The sequence below is a fragment of the Drosophila persimilis genome, unplaced genomic scaffold (assembly GCF_003286085.1).
Source record: "Drosophila persimilis strain 14011-0111.01,24,50 unplaced genomic scaffold, DperRS2 tig00000124-arrow-pilon, whole genome shotgun sequence".
Lineage (NCBI taxonomy): Eukaryota > Metazoa > Arthropoda > Insecta > Diptera > Drosophilidae > Drosophila > Drosophila persimilis.
This window is the reverse complement of record NW_020825294.1, coordinates 12,790,875-12,815,743: the sequence shown is the minus strand read 5'-3', so window position 1 is coordinate 12,815,743 and position 24,869 is coordinate 12,790,875. Positions and strand designations below refer to the sequence as shown.

Here is a 24,869-nt window from a genome sequence, read left to right as displayed (position 1 = left end):
ACTCTAAAATTGAATTTTAAATTAAATTAAGTCTGTATAGCGATAGCGTCAAACAAATGCGGAGTATGGTAGTAGAGCGAAATATGCATACGTATGTAAGACTCGAGCCCAAAACAAGTTATTTATTGCTTTATATAGGAATACAACAAAATTGCATAGGAGAAATATCAATTACGAAAACGTGATGTCGTAGTTATGTATATCTAAACCCAAAAACGAAAAATATTTCAACAGAATAGAAATGTCAGTAAAAAAGCAACCACGTAAAACAAATGATAAAACGAAGGAATTCGATTGGAATTCTTCCAACAGATTTTGGTTTTTGGTTTTTTTTTATTTTTCATTAAAAAACTCAGCAGTTTCTGAAGTGAAAGTCATATTTTGGAAGTGAAAAATGTTTTCTGTATTTTCTGAGGTACTATCGAAAAATATTTATTTGTAGATTGTGATTTGAAAGGTATTCGCGAGTAACAGCTGGTGTCACACGATCCACTTTATCTTACTGCAACTTTGGCAGCAATGGTGTATCCTGAACTGCACAGTGGCAATAATAAATCTCATTATTTTTTTTTGCTAATACGTGACTGGCTTCATTTAAAAATCGCGCCAAATAAAATTATTTTTGGAATTAAAAATTTTTCTTAAAATCATAGTTTGTTGCCTTCAAAATGCTTTAATTTTGTCTACATCTCTCTGCAAAACCCGATTTATTGTTGTCATTTTACTGTGCTAGCGGTGAATCGATAATCGAGAGCTCAGTTTTCTTTTAGTTTGAAAGCCTACACAAATGAACGTAAATGGCGCTACTGAGCAGGTGGCGCCACGGCCACTGCTTGACCTAAAATAAAACTAGACTGTATAATTCTGAAAAGCGATTTCTTAGCATATTTTTGGGTGTACATGTAGACATGAAACCTATCGGGTACAATTCGATTAAGCAAATTCAAATTTATTATTAGATAATTTTTATTCTGATAATTATATATTTTGTTATTGTTGTTATTGTTTTATATAATTTATATAAACCAAAGCCCCTAAACATTCAGTGTGATTCAAAGGATATTTCGTTGGGGATAATTGGCGCTAATTAACGATTAGTAAAGATTATATTATGGCTATAGACACCTACAGCCCCTTACCCCTGTCCGTTGCCACACTTTAATTTAATTTTACAGTATAGCATAGAGAAAATAAATAAATATAAAAAAATATATTTAATTTAATAATGGTCACAAGTCAAACTTTGGCAATTTACTCACAGCTTAGCTATGTTAATGGGCACATAAAAACGTAAAAAGGTAACGGTTCGTACCGAAATTGCAGAGGGTTTTTTTGCACAAGCACAATCACATCGCAGAGGCATCAACGTATATACGCATTATGTGCCTGAATGATGTCTGAATGTACACTACTGGTCAAAATAATAAGTACACGCTTTTGACCTTTTCAATAAACGTAGGGAACAAATTTAATTCACTTTTAGTGTTCCGACCTACAGTAGATTATAATAATCTGAAACAAATTAATTTCACACTTCAAATATGTACATATATACTCAGTTTGTGTTCGATTGAATAATATTGAATATTGATTGAATAATAAGTACAGCAAGTTTACAAAACCAAAAACACAAATCGTATCAACATTTTGTATTATTTTCTTGTTATTGGGTTTCAGGAGAATGACTTGGCCACTGCATAACGTATAGCTTTTTCTCCAAAAAGATTTATTTTTCGTTTCGTCGCTCAATAATATTTTATTATTTATTTTGCCCATCCAGCAAGACTGTAACTTTTCCAAACATAAACAATTGACATCCATACATTCAACAAAATTCGAGCTATTTCATATCAAATGAGTACGATAACTATGAACTTATTATTTTGACCAGTAGTGTATATTATTACCACGTATTTGAATTGTTTGACGGTGGTTTAACAGTTTAGATGCTCAATTATGCAATACCATACTGTACCAGTGGATTTAATGATCATACAAATGGGTTGGAAAATTGTTGTTTCTAAACTCGGCAATGCACAACCAAAAGCAAAAGAAGTACTGCAGATAGGAGTGATTATTTCTAATAAATATCATACGCTAAGTGCCGTAAAAATGAAACGAAAGTAAAGCTTGACCATTATATACTAACAAAGAAGAGGTAATACAACATAAAACGGGCGGGGGACGTTGTGAGTCGCTGCTACGGCCGCCACTCTACATTTATACACGATACTTGGTCAGTATGGTCCTCCGCCGCCAGAGGACGCTAACATTGAACGACAAAGAGTTTGAGAGGGAAAAACAGAAAATCAGTCAGACCAACATTCCGATCTGATCCAGACTCATCAATCTGGTAGATATGATATGGTAAGTTTCTATGATTGTGCGTTTTTCATTTTCTTGTACCCTAAAAATGGAGGATGCGACAGATTTTTGTCTTTTATGTGGTGGTAGGTGGCGTGGCAAGATATTGTTTCATGAGACAAGGACATCCATTTTCCCCACAAATCTAATATACCCCTATACTCATTTGGAGTATCGGGTATAAAAAGAGGAAATACAACATAAAATTACAAAGCCATTAGCCATACGTTTGTACATGCTATAAAATATGCACACACAAATGTACAAGTATAAAACAATTTAATGTGCGTTTGTCGCGCTCGTTTTCCTGCTTGAAAAACTGGAACCATCCGGCCAGAGCCAGCCGGCTGAAGTTTGGTCAGTGAAAGGCAGCGGCTTATCAAACCCCACTGATCACATCAACATTTTATTATGGCCTAAAAATAAAATACGAATTCGGATGCCAAAAGTGGAAGAAAGTTTAGGCTAGGCGCCAAGTACTCCCTGAAATAAATAGACTAACTATCAGTCCTCTTAGTATAGTGTCCGGCTAACTCTAATAGTTGAAAGTTTGTCAATTCGTCTTGAAAGAATTTAATTATTATATTTCTTCTAGCATTTAAGTGACAGGCCTGACAGCGCAGAAGGGCGCAGAAGGGCGCAGAAGGGTCTAATGCGACTATGCAGTCATTTTTGGTATTTACCTGATGTGTGCATCGGGTAAATCACATTTGAATTGTTCGTAATGAATAGAAAACAAATGAAATGAAATTCCAATCTGGAAATGAGACCATATTGTATGTACATATAACATATGTATCAGTTAATAACCGCAGACAGACGACCAGTAGAGCGGCAGTAGCAGCGGCTATATGTATGTGTCGCACACACACACGCGCACACATATGTAAGTAGGGTATATTTTCATTTTCATTTGGCCAGATCGCTCCGCTTAGTTGAAAAAGTTTAGTTCACCTGCACGGTTCGAATGAACGGAAACCAAAAGTTCTGGGCCACACCACATAAAAATACAGTGCGGGAATAATTAGCAAGTGTTTCCAAGTGTTAAAATGCAGTCATTATTTTTATTTTTCATAGTTTGCCAAATCTTGGCAGGCGTTCGAACGGAATCCGGGGAATTCGGTAGGACTAAAAATTGTTTCGAAAATTATACGCTTAGAAGTCGGAGCCCTACCCGGCACTCGAAGAGTTTAGGGATAAGTAAAGTGTAACACCCAGAATGAGGCGTTTTCGATCGTATAAAGAATATAAATATATATATAGACGAGTCTCAGACCAATGAAACAGGAGTATTTCCCTAAAGACGAAAATCTGTGGCATCCCCCATTTTAAAGTTACAAGAACACCAAAAAAGCAGAATCATTGAAAATGCCGAGTGTCGATCAAATCGGATTATTCTTATAGTCTGAATAAAGAAATCAATTTGCAGCATGTCCACTTCCACGCGCCACGTGTAGTGTGCGCCCTCTGGCGGAGGGTAGTGATACGTATAAAATATTATATTGTATAAAAAAATAGTTCTTAAGCTCACATGTTCCGTTCCTCTTTCGTCGAAAAAACATAGCAACTCGCCGTAATGCCGAAAAAACAGTTCCCCTCTCTTTTGTCGAAAGAACAGCTACTCTTTCGCCGAAAAAAAGTGTTCCTTTTTCGCAGGAAAACATAGCATCTCGCCGAAAAAAGAGGAACCTCTTTCGTCGATAAACATAGCAACTCGCCATCTTGCCGAAAAACATTGCCCTTTTGCAAAAAAACATTGCATCTCACCATTTGCTCTTGCATTAGCGTTCGACCGATCGTTTATCATCTAAAGTCCAAATCTTTTTGGCTAGCTACGTTTCAACAGATGGCTCTGAAAGTCGGCTTCAAATGTCCTTGCTTCAAATATTCTCTGGTTCAAGGCATATCGGTATGTGGCATATTTCAGACACTTTATGCATTCTTCTAAACATTTGCTCCTCATCCATGTATCATTTTTTTTATTTATTTTTTTTATTTATTAAAAATTTAAAAGTTTTCTTTCGAAATTTCCTCCAATAAATACTTTCTCAGTGGCGCCACGTTCGGGAAAATTATACGTAGTTCGCACGTAATCGCTGCAGAAATATAAGTCAGCAGTACGAGGGATACTTTTTTCCGTACGTTTCAAAAATAATTGAAATGTTGCCGATAGGGACAAAAGTGTTTTCCGTGCTACTTGCCAATAGATGGCGCTAAATATCAGACGCTAATTAATAAGGAAAACGCCACAAAAATTTTCGGAAAAACCCGTGTAAAAGAAACCCCTGAAGAAAGACATCGTATCTCTAAAACATTTTAAAATTACTCAAAAATTAGGAAACGTTGGAAAAACAAATTTTCGTATAAAACATGTCATTACCAAACACGTCTGATTGCAAAATACTAATGTAACCCCCTTAAATTTCCAAAAAAAGGGAATTCCGCTCAATTTTTGTTATCTACAATTGTTCCGACCAGTAAATTTCCTTGTATAAAAAATAAAGAAACAAATATCTACATATTCTCTCTATGCTCATTCTTGTTTTCGTTTGGTTTCAGATGTTTGTGAGTTGTGTGCTTTTTTATCTATTTGTGTTGTGTTATTTTGAACCGTAGTAAAGGGAAACGAGGGGGAGACCGCAACTCTCCATTATGGTTTTGAGTTGAACAGTTGAAAAAACTAATATTTATCGATTCTTCCAACATTCTAGAGAAACTACTGATCCCCGTAAGCTACGTACAAAGCAAAGCGAGCAAAGCAAAACCAGAGAATGGGACGACTGTACACTCGTTAATCGCTCGCTCCTACTACCAAGAGAACAGCCAGTCCGAGTGCTCCGTGGGAACGGAATGCACGCCGCTGCACGACTGTACGGCCCTGATTTACGAGGTGGCCAGGAGCTGTTATTACGGCGATAAGTCGCTATACTGTGGGGGTGCTGCCGAGGAGATGCCGTACGTCTGCTGTCCGAGCAGTCCGCTGGAGAAGAACCAGGTGTGTGGCAAGTCTCTGGTGCAAGGACACTTTTACAAGGGACTGGGCTCGTATCCGTTCGTGGCGCGCATTGGATTCAAGCGTAAGTTTCAGTGGCAGTGGCACCTGATGTTATCTGATGATTCGAGTAGCCATGATGTGCGCTTATTTCAGATGTCAATACGGGAGCCTTTGCCTATCCATGTGCTGGGGCTGTCATCGCGCGCCGTGTCATCCTGACGGCCGCCCACTGTGCGCTGGCCAAGGCCGATGGGCATCGACTGTAAGTGGGTCACAGACTCCAGTGGCAACCGGATGGACTCGTACTTATCGGATCTAATCGACTTTCACTCGACTCTTGCAGGTCGTCAGTGCGCGTGGGTGAGTACGACACCTCCAGCGATCCGGACTGCGCCAACACCGGGTTCTGCGCTCCACGCTCCGTGAATCATGCCATCAGCCATGTGATCGTCCATCCAGACTACAAGCAAGGCAGCTACCATCATGACATTGCCCTCCTGGTACTCAAAACGCCGCTCAACTACTCGGGTAAGTGCCATAGGCATAGTGATAGAGGAGTATTCGTGAATGGGGTCCCAGGGGGCGGTTCCGCATGGCAGTGTCAACGTTAATTAAAAATCGTTTTGTTCTGTCATCTCTACATCCACTCGCTCCAAGTTCACAAATGTCGACCATGCTCCATGTTTACCCTCCATCTGGGTCGCATGTCGCTAATTTAAGGTTAGGATCCCATCCCCCACAAGAGGGGACTGTACTGGGTATGGCTTACTGGTTACTGGTTGCTGTTGATCGCTTAATTGGGCGGCGTTGGGCTTTGGTGCGTGCTTGCTGTTGCAGCTAATGACTTGAGCGCGACCTGGGCAATGGTCCGCTTTGATTGTCAGCTTTTAGTTTCGGCTCAATGGCTACGAACTTTGGATTCAAGATTCTGCATAGCTTTGCGATATATTGTAGAACATGGAAGGAGACCTGAAGCTCAAGCCAGTTCATTTTCTATGTGGCTGTAATGTAATTCTTTATACGTTCTAATCAATCATCGATCGATCATGGCTGCAGAAAAAGAGGGAAATTCGTAGGACTTGTAGACCGAGATCTTTTTCAGCAATAACGCAAGAATACATTACATTAATAATTCGTTCCATTGAGATCTTTTTGAGAACTGTTGCTTGATACTTTTAAATTGTTGGTTGCCGACTGAAAGATTGGCCTTAACCGAAACGTGATGATGAAAGCGTAAAACTTTATGGCAGACACTCCAAAAATATCACAACAAATAAGAGTCGTTACAGACACTGGACTCAAGATCCGAAGATCCGAAATCGATTGGCTAATTGCATGGTGTCCACGTCGCAAGCAACACATTATGTGCGAACCAAATTGGGCGTTACCCAGATGGCCGGCCAACTTGTTCTTGGTTACCCTTACTGCCTTATAATGACCAATAAAAGAACGTGAGCCGAACACGGGATTAATCAATGGGTCATGGCATGCAACAATGTTGCTACAGCAGCCGGACCTAAGATTAATAGCAGCCCTCCCTCCCATTTATATGTATTCTCGGTAGTGGCCACACAGCCGATCTGTCTGCAGAAGACACGCGCCAACCTGGTGGTGGGGAAGCGGGCGACCATCGCCGGATGGGGCAAGATTTCCACGGCGAGTATTCGCCAGCCTGAGATGACACATCTGGATGTGCCGCTGACCAGCTGGGACCTCTGTCTGCGCAACTATGGCTCTACTGGCGCCCTCGAGTCTCCCAATTCGATTGAAGGACAGTGGATGTGCGCCGGCGGCGAGGGCAAGGATGTTTGCCAGGGCTTTGGCGGAGCGCCCCTGTTCATACAGGAGAACGGAATCTTCTCACAGGTACAGGTGAATTGTACTTCGTTGGAATTGCAAGCTAACAGTCCCTTCCACAGATTGGCATCATGTCCTTCGGCTCTGACAATTGCGGCGGACTGCGCATACCAAGCGTTTATACGTCGGTGGCTCATTTCGCCGAATGGATACACGACAACACGCCGCCCGAATAAGCTCCTTTCACATGACGTAAATGGTGTTAATGTTAAATGTTAATGTAAATATAATACGACATATATGTACCAATTTTTTGTACTTACTTGCCCCATTAATTAACGAAAAACATTACAAATGGTTATATTTTGATTCTGTATAAACTTGAGAATGTGACCAAGCAAAATAGTTTATCTAAATTATCTAAACCAATAAAAAAAAATAATTATCTAAATAAAAATTATCTAATAATAAATTTGAATTTGTTTAATCGAATTGTACTCGATCGGTTTCATTTCACGTACACCCAAAAATATGCTAAGAGATCGCACTTCAACATGACTTTTACATGCATTCCATTCACATTGGTTCCTTGTCTCGAAAACCTATTAAAATTAGGGATGAAAATGACACGTTGGAAAAAGCAAATTTTAGTATAAATAATATTCACAAAACACTAACACATTTCTATTGCCCTTAAATTTCCACAAAAAGGGAATTCGCCTAAATTTTTGCTGTCTACCATTGCTCTGACCAGTAAATTTGCTTGTATGTATGTATGTTTACGCAAAAAATCGAAAGAGAAACAAATATTTCTAGCTGCTTGGGAGCTGAGTGTGTGTGTTATCGTGACACATTTTTTTTTTTTTCAAACCGTACAAAAACAGAATTAGTTCGTTTTAGGTCAAGCAGTGGACGTGGCGCCACCAATCAAATTTTACATGGTTTAGCAGTAAGATAATAGATGTCGCGTTTGCTCCGTAGCGCCATTTAAGTTCATTTGTGTAGGCTTCGAACTAAAAGAAAACTGAGCTCTCGATTATCGATTCACCGCTAAGCACATTGGAATGACAACAAAAAATCGGGTTTTACAAATTAAAGAAAATTTTGAATTTAAAACATTTAAAAAATTCTTTTATTTGGCATACTTTTAAAAAAATCCACTCATAATAGCCAAAAAAAAATTTAAATTCATTATTGTCACTGTTCAGTTCAGGATACACCATTGTTGCAAAAGTTGACTTCTTATATTTTTTAATTTTTACCAGCATCTTTGTATTCTTGGTGCTATTTTTCAGCTGGCTTGTCTGTTTTAATTGTCTGGCCTTAAAGAAACATATTTTGGTATCCCATCGTTAAGAGTAGCACAAAATTTGTATTCTTTTCGAAAGCTGTATAATTTGGACGTTGATATGCAATGCATCTTTCAAGTGGCGATGCAATTAGGTGCAGCAAGATAAAGTGGACCGTGTGACACCAGCAGAAGGCTGTTACTCGCAGATACCTTGCAAATCACAATACATAATACATACCTCAGAAAATATAGAAACATTTTTTCACTTCACAATCTGCGTAGCGTAGCTAAAAGTTTTTGAATGAAAAATCAAAAAAAAAAAATAAACTTAAATCGCTTGGAAAAATTCTAAGTAGATTCCGCCAAAAAGGTTTTGAAATTCCGCATTTCACAATTCGAACAAAATTGTTCGATAAACTATAATTAAACTCGATAATTAACAAATTTTGTGTCTTTATTCTTATGTGTCAAATAGTAATTTATTTCATCGCATTCGTTTTATCATTTGTTTTACGTAGTTGCTTTTTTACTGACATTTCTATTCTGTTGAAATATTTTTCGTTTTTGGGTTTAGATATAAATACGACATCACGTTTTCGTAATTGATATTTCTCCTATGCAATTTTGTTGTATTCCTATATAAAGCAATAAATAACTTGTTTTGGGCTCGAATCTTACATACGTATGCATATTTCGCTCTACTACCCTACTCCGCATTTGTTTGACGCTATCGCTATACAGACTTAATTTAATTTAAAATTCAGTTTTAGAGTTCATTCACTATACACAAATATACATTATTTACAATTAAATATCAGGGCTACAATGGTAAATGATAGAGCGGCTTTCCAAGATGTGATGTAATCAATTCAGCTTTAAGGTAAGTACCAATACGTATTCTGTGTTCAGTTCACCGATCCGATGCCGATGACCAAGTAAAGAAAATGAATTATTTTGAGCAAATTTTGTAAGGGTTTGGTTTATCTAAAATAAACAAATAAGGCTGTAAGGGTTATGCCATGTGGGGGCGACTCGGACCCCATCAACAGATGTCCTGCCTACCCAAAAAGTTGAGAGATGCTTCTTGCTTTTGTTAATTTTAGAACTATGTAATTGATATTTATGTTTCGCTCTTGATCAGGATCTGTATGCCGATCACGAATCGGAATATAAAGACGCACCCAAATGGCATTAACTTGAAATCTACAATCTTAACTCAGCCGCGTTGCCACATCTCCTGACTCACTCCCGTTAACCGATTAGCTTCGCTGTCGCTGTTACTGAGAGCTTTTAACATGGCGCTGCTACAGCTTCTGTTGTTGTTGCTGGGCAGAGAGAAGAAGACTGCGGGACTGCATCTCAAAATAACGCAAAAGCAGATTTGAGTATCAGTAATGTACGCTTGGCGTTCCGGGGTTTGCGTTGGTGACATTCGCACTGGCTCCAGCACTGCCGCTGCCCCCGTTGTTGTTGCTGTTGCTGGTGTTGTTGTTGTTGCTGGTGTTGTTGGTACTGGCCGAGTCGCCCAGCCACGAATCGGGACTCGGCGGAAAGTCAGGATAGCCCTGTTCGGGGCTCGAGTCGTTGCTCAGGTCAGAGACGTTGTTGCTACTGTGCAGGCGGTGATGTGACTTGCTGGTGTGCAGAGTAGAGCCCGTCGCATGATCTGAGCCGGGATTCGGAAAACAGACGTTAGACACAGACTGGGGACTCCTCTCTTTTCTGTTTTCGTAGAGAAAGCACGCGAGCCACTCACCTATATTGGTGTACACAATATTGTCTGGATAGGAGCCAAACGTATGGCTCTGGCCGACTGGCGGCGGCGAGCGACTGCTCGGCGGGTATTGTGACGGACTAGAGCTCCCATGCATGTAGGAGCCACGTATGCTGTGCGGTGAGGCGCCCTCATCCAGGCCCAAATTGACGGTGCTGTAGCTGTCGTTGCTTAGATCTGTTCCGAGGACACGGCCAATAATACCAATGACTTATTCTGCTATCAGGCAGAGGACAAACTTACCATGATGACTGAAGCTGTCATAGTCGACCTTTAGTTCATCCTTGTCGAGGAATTTGTCAGTGCGTGGCGAACAGTTCCCCTTCATGGAGCGGAAGTACTGACTCCATCGGGTGCGTCCCGCATCCTTTTTCAGTCGCTTCTCCTTGGCCCGCCTGTAATGTTGTTAGAAAATGCAACTAAGGTTAGTGCCGTTACCACTTAAGACAGATATCTGACAGATAGACACCTACCTGTTTTGGAACCAGACCTGGACCACCCGCATATCTAGGCCGGTGTCCTGCGACAGCTGCTCCCGAACGTGTCGGGCGGGCTTGGGGCTGTTGTTGTAGGCGGTCTTCAGGGTCTCCAGCTGCTTGGCGGTGATTGTGGTGCGGGGACGCTTGTTCGGCTGATCGCCGTCCAGAGAGCCATCCAGGTAGAGACCTGCAATTTATCCAAGAATGAAATCTAGCCATTGCCTTTTGCCAAGGACCTCTCACGTCACGCACCCTTTGCCTTGGCCTCCTCGTAATCGCGCTTGCAGATGAGCTTGCGGTCCTCCATCAGATAGAATTCGTCGCCCGTGTTGAGAGTGCGGGAGCACATCGCGCACAGGAAGCACTGCAGATGATAGACGTGGTCCTGGGCCCGGCGCACCACCTGCGTTGGCGGTATGCCCATATCACAAGCGGAACACTTTGTACCGTACCGTCTGTTCGACCCAAACATTGGCAATGGGGCAAGGGGAGATTTTTCATTAAACCGGCGACGCTTCAACTAGGCGGTGTCCCTTCAGCCCCTCCAGCCACTCCGGCTGGCATTAGAGAAATTTACTTACTTGAAAAAGTCCTCCTTGCAGAAAAGTTGACCGTTGCGGGCGAAGCACTTGTCGTTGAGTTGGCCGTGGCACTCGCTGCACTGGAGGCACTTGGCGTGCCACGTCCGCTCCAGCACCTTCAGGATGAATCGGTCCAAGATCAGTTCGTGGCAGCCGCCGCACTTTGGTATCGTGGCTGTGAGGAAATCTTTTGTTAGTGGCTTTCGTTTAGGCCAATCGTTGAGGCGAATCGTGTTATGTATATGACGACTGGTTGTGGGGCTAAACGTTCTAAATTTTCTGATCGGTTTAAGATTACCCATTTGTTTATATATTTGTGCGTTTTTTTACTCTTCTCAGTCCAATATTCATTAGGCAACAAATATTGTAATTGAGCAATTTGATTCAAATTTGATTTTTCTTTTGTCGTCTATTTGAAAAGTGCCTATTCTAAAAAGGTAATCAAATACAAAGCAACCGATGCAATCTTACGTTTTCAATTCAAGATGACATTTTCTCTCTGACGCAAACATTTCAGGGAAAGTATACAACTCTTAAGATCTTAAGATCAAAGCCGAAACCAATCAAATCCAATCCAATCCCATAAAATAATAGATGTGGAAAATATTTCCAATTTCTAGGACACTCTTATAGCCCATATCATATCTAAGAAAGCCAACCTTCCCGATTATTTTGGAATCTGCGAGTATACATATGGAAGAACGCTATGCTTATCTATGGATAAACAGAAGTTAGTTGGGAATCCGAATTGCAACATGCACGTTTTGTTTAGACCACGTGGCTTTAGTTTAGCAGCTGGGTGGCACTCTTTGAGTACCGGCTATAAAAATATGATTATGCTATTCGCATTGCGAGCTATTGGGGGAGCACTGAAGCGCTGGAGCTGGATTCCGAGCTACGCCAAATCCATTGTCTTTATCCCTTCAACTTACACAGTAAGAATTCTGGCAATTGACTCAAATTAATCGGCGGTACGCGATCATCACATTTGCCATTGGACAGAAAGTCACTTTTGAACATCATTAACTTCAGAAGTTCCATGCTGTTGAAGGGTGAGCTGGGTCTGGGCTCTCCTCCTTCTCCTTCTCGTACTCCGTTTCGCTGTTATCTATATCGTTAATTTATTTCCTTCATCTACACTTTCACTATCGCAGGCACACACTTCCACATTTAATATTCGGTGATTCTCCTACATTTCGCGCTTCCGACGGCGTTGCGATTCAAAATTTGAGGCAGTGGTTCCCCTGGATTTCGGATTTCGAATTTCGAATTTCGGATTTCGTATTTTATTTTTTATTGTTTGGTATTTCGTGTACCGTTAACAGTTAACCGTTATCACAGTCTTTTACAGTTGGCTCTGCGATGCACGAATTGCGACGCGAGCAACCGATCTCCTTGTGGCAAGTGCGGCAGGCAACGTCGACGCTTGGAAAGTAACTGACGACGAGGCACGCAGAAAAAGAGACAGAAACGGGGCTGCTGACATAATCACAGCCAGAACAGAGCGGAGCAGAACCCAACCCAACCCAACCCAACCCAACAATACCAAAACCCAACCCTTAGGAATCGGACTCTTGGGCCACTGTGTCCTCTTTGGTTTCTGTTGCTTTTGTGATATCTCGGTTGTGCCAGTTTTCCAGCTTTCCAGTTTTCCAGCTTGGCCTTTTATGCTGCCTCTTTTTCTGCCCCGAACAATTGAGTTTGGGTTGGTCGCCCAACAACAGCAATAGCGGCGGGGAAATTGCATTGTAACACTTTGCTATTCCAAATTTCTCTGTGTGTGTGTTTGTGTGAGTGAGTTTTTCTTTTCAGTTTTTATGTATTTGTGCCTGGGATTGGTTGTTTTGTGTGCGTCGACGTCGTGACCGCCGTCGCTTGCAGTTTTCGGGGAGTGGTCTCAAAAAGCTCTTTTCAGCTTGGCTTTTTTCACCCTCCCCCTTCCACATTCGGTCTCTCTCAGTCTCCCTCTCTCCTTCTCTCTCTCTCTCCCTCTCTCTCTCTCTCTCTCTCTCACTCTTTCTGTATGTGTGCTTCTATTTCGCTCTGTCTTCCCTTGTTGAGTGCGCTGGCGAATTCGGATGTGTGCTCTAAAAATAAATACATACTTCTCCATACATACATACATATGTACTTTGTCTGTGCAACACAGCGCTGCAGTTGCCATTCTCCTTTTTTATTTTCCCTCTTCTTCGTCCTTATATTTCAGTTCTGTGTGCACTTGGCTGCCATTGCTTATTGTTGCTGTTGCTGTTGCACTGTTGCACTGTTGGTTGCTTCCTTGTGCCGAGTCATTGTTTCGTAACTGTACGGCTAAAAACCTGACCTTAAAGGCGTTAAATTGTTGACTCTAACTGACTGCCCGACCGGCTGATCGAGGGGCCAGAGCGACGTCTGCGCACAGAAAATTATTTCAATTGCAACTGACAAGTCTTTCCGCTCTCCGCTGTCCGCTGTCCGCTCTCCACTCGTAGCTCTTTGCTCGCTCTCTCTACGCCTTCTAACAGGCAAGACGCTGTATTACACCTGTCTACATGTGCAAGGTACAAAATGCCCGTATTCGCGCATTGAAACATCGAATCCGATATTCGGACTTTGGCCGGCTTAAAGGACTTCTGTTTAATTTGACTTGGCAGATTGGCAGATGGGCAGGAAAGCTTCACCTTATTTTTGTCGGCTTTTTAAAGGTTTTCGTGGTCTATCCGTGGTCTGTCAGTCAATACTGAACAGTCTGAAAACATACCAAAGACTACTCCCAGTGAACATCTCTCACAACACTCGAAAATTTTAGATGGTATTTACAATCTGATTGATTTAGCTTTAAGTCCGTTCCTTTTTTCCTTGAAATTTAGTATAAAATTGAGTGCCTAAATAGCGAAGCACAACTGCAGACTTTTATCTAAAGTGAAACACACATTATCACTTCAGAATGTGGTTTTGTTAAGGAAATAATATTTGCTTTTTATGGATCAGACCGACGTTAAATACTTAAAATGCACATATGTATGTACATGCGAGTACATAGCCTTAAATATTTAGATACTACCCAGTTTTCCTCGGCTAAATACTTAGAGACTTGACCAATTGAAGCCACCTATGTACATACATATGTACATTTTAAACATATTTTTCATTGCGGTCGATTTATGTAATAAACCAAATTAATATGTATGTATATCCAGTTCAGGCTAATCAACGCTAAATGCCTGCTTTGATCTCTAGACTGCATCGATTATTTATTAAATTATGAATTATTATATTAAGACTAATATGCCTAAACCTGTCAATTGTTATTGCATACTTAAGGGGCTAATGGTGGCTGTGAAGGTGGAGCCACCTGATCCCTTACAAAGATCAATGAGCAGACCCTACAGAAACAGTTTCCATTACCTGGAGACATTCCTTAAAATACATATGTACGTGTGGCACGGCCACAAGATTATGGACATTCATTAAAATACAGTTTGTCAGCATGTAAATCTGGACCTCGGAGAATACTGACGCACAAAACCGATCGAAATCCGACTTTAAACTTAAGACGGATTGGGTGGAATAAAATTATGAGTACGCTATTTATAGTCTACATCTCGGGGTATTTTCAACGAAATTCATCAAAAGAAACGTTCATTTTCGGGCATACATTTTCATTGTCGTCTCCATCGACTTAATCTGCCATGGGCCCAAAGGAAAAAACGAAGAAAAAGGATAGACCTGAAAAGAGGAATTTTTGAATGGCTGCCGTAGGTAAAATGGCGGATTCGCAATCGAAGGCAAATTGAGCGATTCGAAACGCACACAAGCACGAAAGCACACTTGTGTATGTGTGCCAGTACTTTTATGTGTACTTGTATGTCGGGGAGCAGGACAACGGGACAACAGGACATAGCTGGGGGTGGATGGGGCTTAAATATGCTGGCAACCGGCAAAGCGCAGCCAAAGCTGGAATTACGTTTCGTTGATTCAAAAACCGACCATTCTTGCGTAACCATGCCACCACCATGCTGGGTATAAGGAGAGGACTCGCATCAAGTATACAGAGACATAGTGTTCAAAAATTCATATGGCCAAAAACGTGGAGCGTCCGTGCGACCAGAGTCGACGCACGCACAGTCCGAGCTTGTGGCATAATCGGAGGCGAAACACCAAATACTCATCAAGTATGAGGCAGGAGGGGCAGCCGCAGCAGCCGCAGCAGCAGCAGCATGACCAGGAGTAGGCTGGTGCCCGGCACCACCCACACACTTTCCACAACAGCCATGAAGGTGATGCTTTGGGGGTGGCGGACACGCCCTGCAAAATGGCTCGCCTGCAGCAGAAACAGCGACAGCAGCAGCAACCTCCAATGCTCCCTGTTCTGGCCTGGCCGTGTGTCTTTCCTTGCCGCTGGTGCAAAGTCCTTGTGTCAAATCCACTTGGGCCTTAGACTGTCATGCGGCGTTGTCGCTCCGACTTGAAAGCGTTGCCACCGGTCCACTCGGTGCTGCTGCTTTTAAGCGTACACTTTCACATTGTTCGCTTTTCGCTTTTTGTTTTATATTTCTTCTTCGTTTATTTTGTGCTTATACCCTTTCTAATGCCATTTTATGCTGACCAAAAGGCTTCCAACGAGAAGAAGTACATATATCTATGTAATTATTATTGAACTGCATCTGCCGTTGTTATAGACATGGCCGTCTGCCCGTCCCATTTTGTTTGCGAAGAGGCTTCGATAGTGGAATCGTTGAACCCTCCATATAGATAGAAATGTATAGAAATTATTAAAACATGATCAGATATGGATTTGCATTTGGCGATATGCAAGCCTCTTAAATTCAGTGGGCTTCCCTTATTATCTACGAGTATACCTTAAATATAACTTGGCCAACAGCGTTTCCTAACCCCTTCCCGGTGCTCTTGAGAATATAATTAGCTTCGCCCTGATCGACTCGTGACCACAATTTATTTTGGTCATTGCTGACATCTGCTTGGATCGGATCGCTTTATAGTAATTAGATTGACAACTTAATTGAGCTCCCTCCGCGGCAGTCAGAACCACCAATTGCAGCTCGACAACCAACAACTCCAACAGCAAATGTCCATAATCAACGTGTACTGTACAACGCGGTATGTACGCCTACATAGCTCCACCTATTCCATTAGACCCCGCGCATAGTCAAACAAAAGACCCATTTAGATAAACAGTCCGCCGCTCAAAGTCAGAATCATAATGGAAGTGGAAGTGGAAGTGGAAGGACGAGCGGGTCGGTTTGAGGTTGAGCTTTAGGTTGAGGTTGGGCACTATTTATATGCCCCAGAAGCCCCTTCTTCCATCAGCCCGCAAAGTGACCAACTAAAAGTTATTACGCAATGCCCGATGCACTCCGAAAGGGGTAAAACCAAGCGAACGGGACTAGAAGCGATAGATATCGTCCAGGCTGGACGAGCCCCGTACATGGACCTCCCCTCTTCTTCACCTCACCTCACCTCACCTCACCGAAGTCGTACAGCAAAATGCGCGATAAAATATTGAAAGCACTCCAAAAGCATTAATAAAACGTCATCTTGCCGTGGGTTGGGTAAGTGGGCACACGTGAACCTTACACCTCCGCCATGGCCCGGCCGGAACAGCCAAACCGTACCACGGCCACACTAGGACGGAATAGACCCGACCACTCCATTCCCTGCCAGCTGTGCCCTCATCGCGTGCGTGCCAGTCGTTTGGCTACGGCGCACGCATCCATTAGGATTCAAATTGTTCGCCGTCGCGTCCGCCGACGCCGTTTTTTATGCGCTGCCTTTTTGACTTGACATTTTACTACACTTTTTTAAATACTCTTCCTCTCGGGGTGTTTCCTATGGGATTAAGTATTCCTCCAATGCTGTCACTGCAATCTTGTGCAGATTTCTGAACTCCTCAGAGCAGCGCACTTAAGCTCGTGAGACTCTGGCCTTTTCAAGGATAACGATCAAATTCCAAGCCGATACGTTCAGATAAGTCTATAAACAGTTGCGCCACATGAGCTCCGTTTCCCGTAGGGTATGCACCCTCGGTGCTCTTGGCCTGGCACTGTGGCGGCCCGAGTCCATTGCACGCGTCGTCACTTTACTTTGCATGCGGAAAGCGCGGTGCCATCTGCACGAACAGGCCGATTGGAAGGGCCTGCGCTGCCCAGCACGAACGAGGCCGCATATTATCTAATTAGAAGCCACTTGAAGATCAACATTATTGTAGAAAACAAAAAGTTTCGCCATTTGGGGGCAACCAAATACGAAAACTGACATTCGCTCTTGGTGGGGGAGTTGTTTAGGGGATGTGATGAGAGTGGGACGTGGGTCTGTCTGAGGATTCTGCAGAGACGAGTGGCGGCTGATTGTTTTCCACAGATGGGCTTAGGGATACAAGCCGGGAAAGTATTTTGAAAATTCTTCTTTCTATAGGGAAAGTTGAGAAAACTTCTGGAAAAGAAACGATATTTAACTGCGAGTTTAGCATTTTATTGCGTGAGTAATTAGCTCAAAGAGAAAAGCATTTGGAGGTCATTTAAATGGCTAAAGTGAGCATTATTAAGTTCTACAAATGTGTGGTCCTAATAATTGAATCCAAGTAGTAAAGAAACATTATCCTTGATATGTTTTCTGGCCAGAAGATTTGAGTAAAAATCAATTTGCCTGGGAAGACTTTTCCTTTTGCTGCCAAGGGGAGAACTATTTATCATAAGGCTGCAACGGTGTCCAGGACAAAGAAGAGGGTCGGGTCCCGCCCGCCTAGTAACGCCCCGCTTTAGCCGCTCTGCCGCTCGGCAGCGCATCTGTTCCAAAGCATTTATCAAAATGTCAATGCAGCACTTAACCAAATCCATTAAGTAACTTCGCTTTAGCCTCCGCTTCGCACTCACTCAGTCAGTCAGTCATCCAGTCAGTCAGTCATCCAGTCCTCCAGTCCTCCAGTCCTGCAGTCATCCAGTCAGTTTGTCATTCATCTATTCATTGGCCATAAAAAGCGCGCAAAGGCAAGGCAAGGCTGCCCGTCCATTGTGTCCTCCCACACCACCCAGTTTGGCAGCGGGTAAATGCGTCCATTTAGCGGCAAACAAGCGACAGATCCGCTTGTAATCCTTTAAGTGTATGCAGCGCCAGCCATGGATACGGACGGATGTGGCTGGGGGCGGGCCAGAGGGCGGGGCACACGCACACGCACACACACACGCACACACTGGCACTCGCTCTCGCACAGACTCTGGTGACAACAAGTGCAATAATTTGTTTGCAGTTTTCCCCGTTAAGTGCTCTATTTTGCACAAATGGAAACATCACTAGCAGCGCAGCGCAGCGCCATGGCCATGGAAGGAAAACACTCTTGTTCAAGGGTGTTGCCGGCTTCCCACTCCCACTCCCACTCCCAATCTGCCTCCTCCTCCCGCTGTGGTGGCTATTGTTGTTGTTGTTGTTGTTGTTGCCCAAACGAAATCAATTCGACAAAGTTAAATAGAGACGGAACTAAGGGTGGCGGCCCATGGACTCTCGGCGAAGTTGCCTCGGAGTCTGTGCTGCCTCATTGACAAAGTCAAGTCCTGAACGCGCAGGAACCGTGTGTAAGGGGTGCGCACAGTGGGCAGAATCGCAACAAAGAGGCTCAAAACGAAACGTTACAAATTTATTCAATGAAAGTGATCATTTATTTGTATTATTTTTCAATACCTAGCAGTTCCGTTTCCTATTTAATATCGAAATGATACTGATTATACTGACTTATTCATTTTAAGCCGATAAAAACAGGAATGCCCAATCAGGACTATAACTTTCCACAACTGTCGACCACTTCAGTTTTCTCTTGATGTAATCTTACATCAGTTTTTCGTTATTGGATAAAAAGTATTACCACAATTTGGCCAGATTGCAGACAACTGTGCATTCGGTCCAGGATACACAAATAAGAAAGGAATATCGCGAGGACTGAGCGCCCTCTTATAAGCTCTCGCCTATGACAAAATCCCGCTGTTTGTTTTGAGAGACCAGACCCAGAGCCGCAATCCACAATTTACCAATACCAAAATATTCATTGCCGCGCTCTATTTAAGGACCCCAGGCCGAGTCACAGCGCGCTGTCAGGGTATTCGAGGGTTATCCTGGCACGCATTGATGACACACGAGCATTGTCGATAGAGTGCGGCGGCCAGGGCGGGCCCATTGTGTCTGGGCGGGTATGGCTTGGTATTCTAAGGGTACTTTGCTCTACATACCATACCGTTAATGTTAATGCTTTTAATGTAATAAAAACATTTGCAGCGTTTAAGGGGCGTATTGGGGGGTGGGGTAGAGGGTGGATAGTGGAGAGCTTGGTCCCTGCTCCTTTAGAGGACTTGTTTCGGTCTTGTTCCTCAGTGGTTGGTTCACTTGTTGCTGTCCTGTCAATGCTGGCTCGCTCATTTATGTCGCCTGTCACAGCGACGACGGGCGGGACCTACCTAGTAGCCCCCCTATGATTCGATGGAGCGCCTATGCCCACTGACCTCATGAATAATCCGCTTCGACTCCCTTCCCCTCGGTGCCAGTGCCGGTGCCGGTGCCGGTGCCGGTGCCGGTGGGCGCACCCTCCAGAGAGGTGAACTGGTTTCCTGGGCACTCCCCGCTTTTGGGTCGGGTGAAGACAGACAGCTAAGTTTATTGTGAAACTAAAATGGGCTCCGTACAGGACGGCGAGTCCAGGGCCCTTAACCTTTTGAACCCCTCCCCTGCAAGAGTGTACAATTTTGGTGAAAACAAAAACTTGCTACTTTTTATGGCGTAGCTTTTTGCTACAATATGTTGCTGATTATGCCGCTGGGATTAAGTGTCAGTCGGTCGGTCCGGGGCCGTCTACGTCTACCCAACTGCATAATGACCTTAATCAATTTCCTTGCAACCCCCGTAGGAGGCACAGGCAGAGCAGAGCAGAACAGAACAGAACAGAACAGAGAAGCGTTTTCAGCAGCGCTTCAACTGTTGAATGCGTCTGTCCGGGCCTGGACTGGGACTGTGAATGGGACTGGTAGGAAACACTTATGTAACTCCTCGGCTAGATGGCAGGAAGTCAGCTTAGCCATCGATATATTGAACTACGGCAAACACAGCAATAAAAAAAGACTTCAGACTCTGTGTAACCAGAGATGAGCAACGAGAGGCAAGGGAGGAGCCAAGCGAACAAGCCTCGACTCGCTAAGTGACCTGCCACGTCCCTGCCACGCGACCCTGTGTCAGTCCCAAACAACCCCTCTGCCAGTGGATGGTAATCGTCGTCATATGGAAATTCTAGCCGCGTGGAAACTCCGGGAAACGCGTGCGGCTTAGGCGCTTCTTAAGTTTCCGTTCAATTGCAGGGCTAAGTTTTCAGGTAGAGTACGGGTAGGAGTAGGAGGAGAAGTAGGAGGAGGAGTAGGCAGTAGAGGAACCAAAGGTGCGAGCCACGCACTTGACTTGTTAGCTGTTAGCCACGTTAAAAACGGCTCGCTTGTGCGGCACACGTGCCTGCAATTAGGGTTAAACAGTAACGCAACTAGATATGGAGCAGAAGCGACCCGGGCCAGGTCTCCTCCACACCTCCACTCCTCCACTCGTCCACTACCCCAATTCAGCCGTGTTAACACGAACCTCCATCCATCCAGCCGTGCCGCAGTGCGTGCGCCCCACGCTGTCTTAACCAGATAACTGCCCATCTCCAACGATGTCGACGAGGTTCATTTCCATTAACCGGCAAGAGGCGTTTAAGTTAACAGCAATGGCCTTCCCCTCCGCAGCTGGCCCATCCCCATCACCCACACTGAACTCCCCTTCATTAGCGCGTGCCTCAGCCGACGCCGTGTTGCACTTTGGCTTTGCCACTTTTAGTGTTTCATAATTAAAAATGTTGCCGGTGTCGTGTGGTCGCAGTCCTCTCCAGTTACCATTTGCCATTTGCCATTTACCATTTACCAGCTTCGAGCTACCGGCTCATGCAATATTAAGTCCTGGGGAAAACAGAATCCCCAAACACAGACACAGCCACGGACACGGACACGGACAAACGCCCAAGCTCAAGGAGGAGGCAAACCTATCTGCACCTGGGCCATTTTGTCGCCTGTTTTGTCGCCATTTGCCTCTTACGCCAAGGTGAAAGTCTTTTTGGGCACCTTTTAATGCGTTTGCTTTTAATTCCGGCCGTGAGCACTTACGGCCTTGCCCCCTCAACCCCAGTCCCAACCCCTCAACCTCAACCTGCCCCGCAACCTCTAAGCATTCAAAGTAAGTGGCAACAAAGCGTTGCGACATGTTTTCCTCCGGCCCTTCCACCGGGCTTTCAGCATGTTTTTTATTACGCCTATTATAATTTACTTTATGCATTCTATTCCCCCCTTAGCCGTTTGTCCTGCCCATCCTCCCGGCTACTCTGATTAAGCCTTTGTGAGGCTCTTACAGAGAGGTAAAGGCTTGCTCTGCCTTTCTTCGGCTTCAAGCTGACGCTGATGCTTATGCAATTGCTTAATTGTGGTCCGAGACAACATCCTTTATCTTTCTGATGAATACTCTTTTGCGTGAATACACATTTTGAATTTCCTTTGTGAAGTTCGATTTTGAATTCGGCTTTCGCTGACCCACAGAGGACATCTTTTACTTTTACGTACTGGATATTTAAAGAGGTGCCATTTGGTTCGTTATTGTGTAATATGAATGCAATTAGCCGCCACACTGAAAAACACAATATATGTAGGTGTTGGGTTTCATCTAATTTCTAATTGTGGTTCAGTTTTAAATCAGCGTATCCGACTAGCACGGCTTGAACCTTCCAATGCTGTACTGCAATAATTCCGCTACTCGTAACTTTCCCAGTAATAGACTCAAGCCCGGCTCAACAGCACACAAAAAAGCATTTTCCCACAAAAAAGGACCCGAGAAATTTCTCGGTTAAACCAAAAATTAACTGTCAAATATGTTGGTTCAACAATTTGAGCACAAAAACTGCGAGCGGCAGCTTGTCAGGACAATTGGAACGAAAATGGCGAGATGAGGAGAGCAGATGGGATGCGATGGGATGGGATGGAGCCGAGGGGGCCAGGCCAGTCAGGGTAGGGTGGGTGGCAGGGGGACAGGATAGGGCAGTCCACGGGCCGTGCAACACAATAACTTTTCAATTTCTGGCGTACATTCCGGCTGACGGCCATTAAACAATGGGATCCAGTTCCAGTCGCCACACATCTCGCCATTTTCCGTATTTTCTCTATTTTACGTATTTTTCTTTCTTTTTTTTCGTTTTTTATTTATTTTTTTGTTGCAAAAAGCATTTTGCTCGCTTGTTGTATTTAATTTTTTTGCAAACAAAAGACGCGCACTCTCGTCCGTCGGCAGCCATTGAAGCGTCAAGTCCGAGCTGCAGGCTGACCGACCGACCGACCGACCGACCAACCGAGCACCGGCACCAGCACCCTTGACCGGAGCTATAAAGCGGGACACAAAAAGAACCAGCAACCAGAGAGGAACAGGAAGGAGGGGAGCCAATGTGGGACCATAGTCCACAGCATAGACGACAGCGACAACGACGACGACGACGACGACGACATGCCAAGTCCATGTCCTATGTCCTATGTCCTATGTCCTATGTCCGATGTCCGATGTCTTTGGGTTGGACATGAGCTGAGGGCGAGATGGGCGCATGCTTAGAAAATAACTGAAACGAACTGAAAAGAAAAGCAGCTACAGACCTGGGAGGGCCCTCGCATTTTCAATTTTGAGTGCTTCCTCGCCGGGGCCATCATCAATCGGGGTTGGCCCGGCCCGGCCCCGACCCGGCCGGTCCGTTGAGCCGCCTTTATGGTTATGGACAACGTTTTCTTTCCCTCTTCCTCCAATGATTCTTCTAGTGTATTGTGTGGCACAACTGCAACTTCATCAAAAGGGGCTATGCCAGGACTTGGGCATATCATGGAAGCAGTGTTGGGGCCAAACCCAGAAGCAGAACCAGGGCCAGAAGCAGAACCAGCAGCCAGAATCAGCCGAAACACACAAAAAAATGTAGAAATGGCTGAAGAAAAAGGTTTATTGCGGTCTCTATAAAAATACACACTTGGGGTGATTTCCTCCTTTGAAGCTGCCACCAAACGTCCCCAGTGTGGGTGGGATGGGGGGCAGGGGGGTTAGGTGTGCGGATTGGGTACGGTTGTACGTCTGCTCTAACGACTTCGTTTCGGTGGTGCCCATTTTATTTGCCTGCTTCGAGAGCAGCTCCACTCCTCTCCACTTCTCGGCGCTCCACTCTCTGATGGCCTGCCATTATCTTGGCTCTGCCTTTATGGTCTTTTGTGTGCGTTTGATGAAGCCAAGATGGCGCAGAAAATGGTTGAAGGCGGCCTGTGGAGGAGGACTCGCCAGGACGGCCTGGGGAGCTACGGGTATTTCAGTTTGCCTATTGTTGAATTATCAGCCACAAAAATGGACGTCGCCGCATTTATAAAAGGACCGAAAAAGGATACTATGTGCGGGGCTGTGTGTGTGTGGGTGTGTGATGGGGAGCATGGCATAAATAGATATTGCTGGAATTGTGGATTTAATTTTAGCAAGAATTTATGCGCTCCTCTCCCTTTCCGACACGTCATTCCTGCTGCACTTGGTAGTGCCGGAAAAGAACATGTAGCGGATAGAAAATATACGTATACATACGTATATGCAGATATTTATTTGGGGAGTGCTTATCGATGAGATTCCCCTAAATTGTTTAAATGTTTCTTTGGAGTATCGACTCATCCCATTACAAATATAACATATACCGTATACCTACATATCATACATATCATATATCGTACGTAAAAGTATCCCCTGGGGACTAGCAATCATTACGTGTACGATCGAATTGTGGTGGATGTGAGGCTCTAATGGGAGTGAAATTTACAACCAAAACAGGACCTTTATGGAGAGAGTTTCTCTGAACTAGTTCTTTTTGTGTAACACTGTTCGATGAACCAGATGTGTCTTATTTTCATTTTCGGAGACAATCCCATCCAGCTCCCAATCGGTACTTGCCTCAGTGTTCAACATGGATTGCGATAGGATTATTCTTTGCCAAGGAACCACATTCTCCATTGCTAGAAATGACTGCCTTGAGCCCGGTGCTCTTGTCTCATCGGGCAGCCGCTGTCAAAACACTTTGTCAGGTCCCGGTCTGGTTGTGCAAAATCCCCTTCCAGCATACGGAAGCGCGCTAAATCTGTGCCCCCGGAGAAGAGCTCCGAGCCGGGGCCTGGTCCTATGGCTGCATGGTCACGTACACAAAGCCACACCCTCCCACTCTGGATGAGGATCAGGGCCGTAAACTCAACTTAGCTGCAAGTTCTCAGTTGAGATTCGGCCTGGAACTCGAGACGTGAAATGGACGAGCTGCAATCAACAATTTACGTGAGCTCACTGTGACAGTGGAGTCGGAGTCTCGGTTCTCGATTCTCGAGTCTCGAGTCTCGCGTCCCAACCCCGAGACCTCGCCCACACGTGCTACTGTCAAAAGTAGTTTGACCATTTAGGACCCGCTTCTGTGTTAGCTTTTTGTCTCATTTGGTCTCCGGGCAATTCCCAAATGTGCCAGGCGACTGTGAATGCACTCGGAGTGCACTCC

At 44.2% G+C, this 24,869-nt stretch overlaps 2 protein-coding genes across 4 annotated transcripts in view; one reads left to right on the top strand and one right to left on the bottom strand.

Moving 5' to 3' along the window:
- Nucleotides 1–3,329: 3,329 nt before the first annotated feature.
- Nucleotides 3,330–7,589, top strand: LOC6597978 (chymotrypsin-like protease CTRL-1). 2 transcript variants are annotated; one of them, XM_002023080.2, is made up of 6 exons: nt 3,330–3,486; nt 5,076–5,441; nt 5,513–5,621; nt 5,703–5,887; nt 6,924–7,225; nt 7,279–7,589. In XM_002023080.2, exons 1-6 carry the CDS (start codon nt 3,414–3,416, stop codon nt 7,390–7,392), a joined length of 1,149 nt encoding a protein of 382 aa, XP_002023116.1. In that variant the 5' UTR covers nt 3,330–3,413; the 3' UTR covers nt 7,393–7,589. The 2 variants fall into 2 exon arrangements, with proteins under 2 accessions (XP_002023116.1, XP_026843359.1); XM_026987558.1 differs by lacking the exon at nt 3,330–3,486 and adding an exon at nt 4,219–4,273.
- A 1,357-nt stretch (nt 7,590–8,946) lies between these two features.
- LOC6597979 (LIM/homeobox protein Lhx4) overlaps nt 8,947–24,869 on the bottom strand; it is a 26,988-nt gene continuing 11,065 nt past the window's right edge. The window contains exons 1-7 of one of the 2 annotated variants that reach the window (XM_026987795.1): nt 12,214–12,590; nt 11,282–11,456; nt 10,953–11,155; nt 10,695–10,887; nt 10,465–10,616; nt 10,204–10,398; nt 8,947–10,113 (exon numbers count right to left, since the gene is read on the bottom strand). In XM_026987795.1, the coding sequence (XP_026843596.1) occupies nt 9,836–10,113; nt 10,204–10,398; nt 10,465–10,616; nt 10,695–10,887; nt 10,953–11,155; nt 11,282–11,456; nt 12,214–12,322 (1,305 nt within the window). In that variant the 5' untranslated portion in view covers nt 12,323–12,590 and the 3' untranslated portion in view covers nt 8,947–9,835. Of the gene's footprint in view, nt 10,114–10,203; nt 10,399–10,464; nt 10,617–10,694; nt 10,888–10,952; nt 11,165–11,281; nt 11,457–12,213; nt 12,591–24,869 lie in introns of those variants that run through there. The other variant, XM_026987794.1, reaches the window with a different exon arrangement.

Bases quoted from the DNA above. Each gene is read 5' to 3' on its own strand.
- LOC6597978 (XM_002023080.2), top strand. From the start codon at position 3,414: ATGCAGTCATTATTTTTATTTTTCATAGTTTGCCAAATCTTGGCAGGC. The intron at 3,487-5,075 runs GTAGGACTAAAA...CCAACATTCTAG, and splicing joins AACGGAATCCGGGGAATTCG to AGAAACTACTGATCCCCGTA. The intron at 5,442-5,512 runs GTAAGTTTCAGT...CGCTTATTTCAG, and splicing joins GGCGCGCATTGGATTCAAGC to ATGTCAATACGGGAGCCTTT.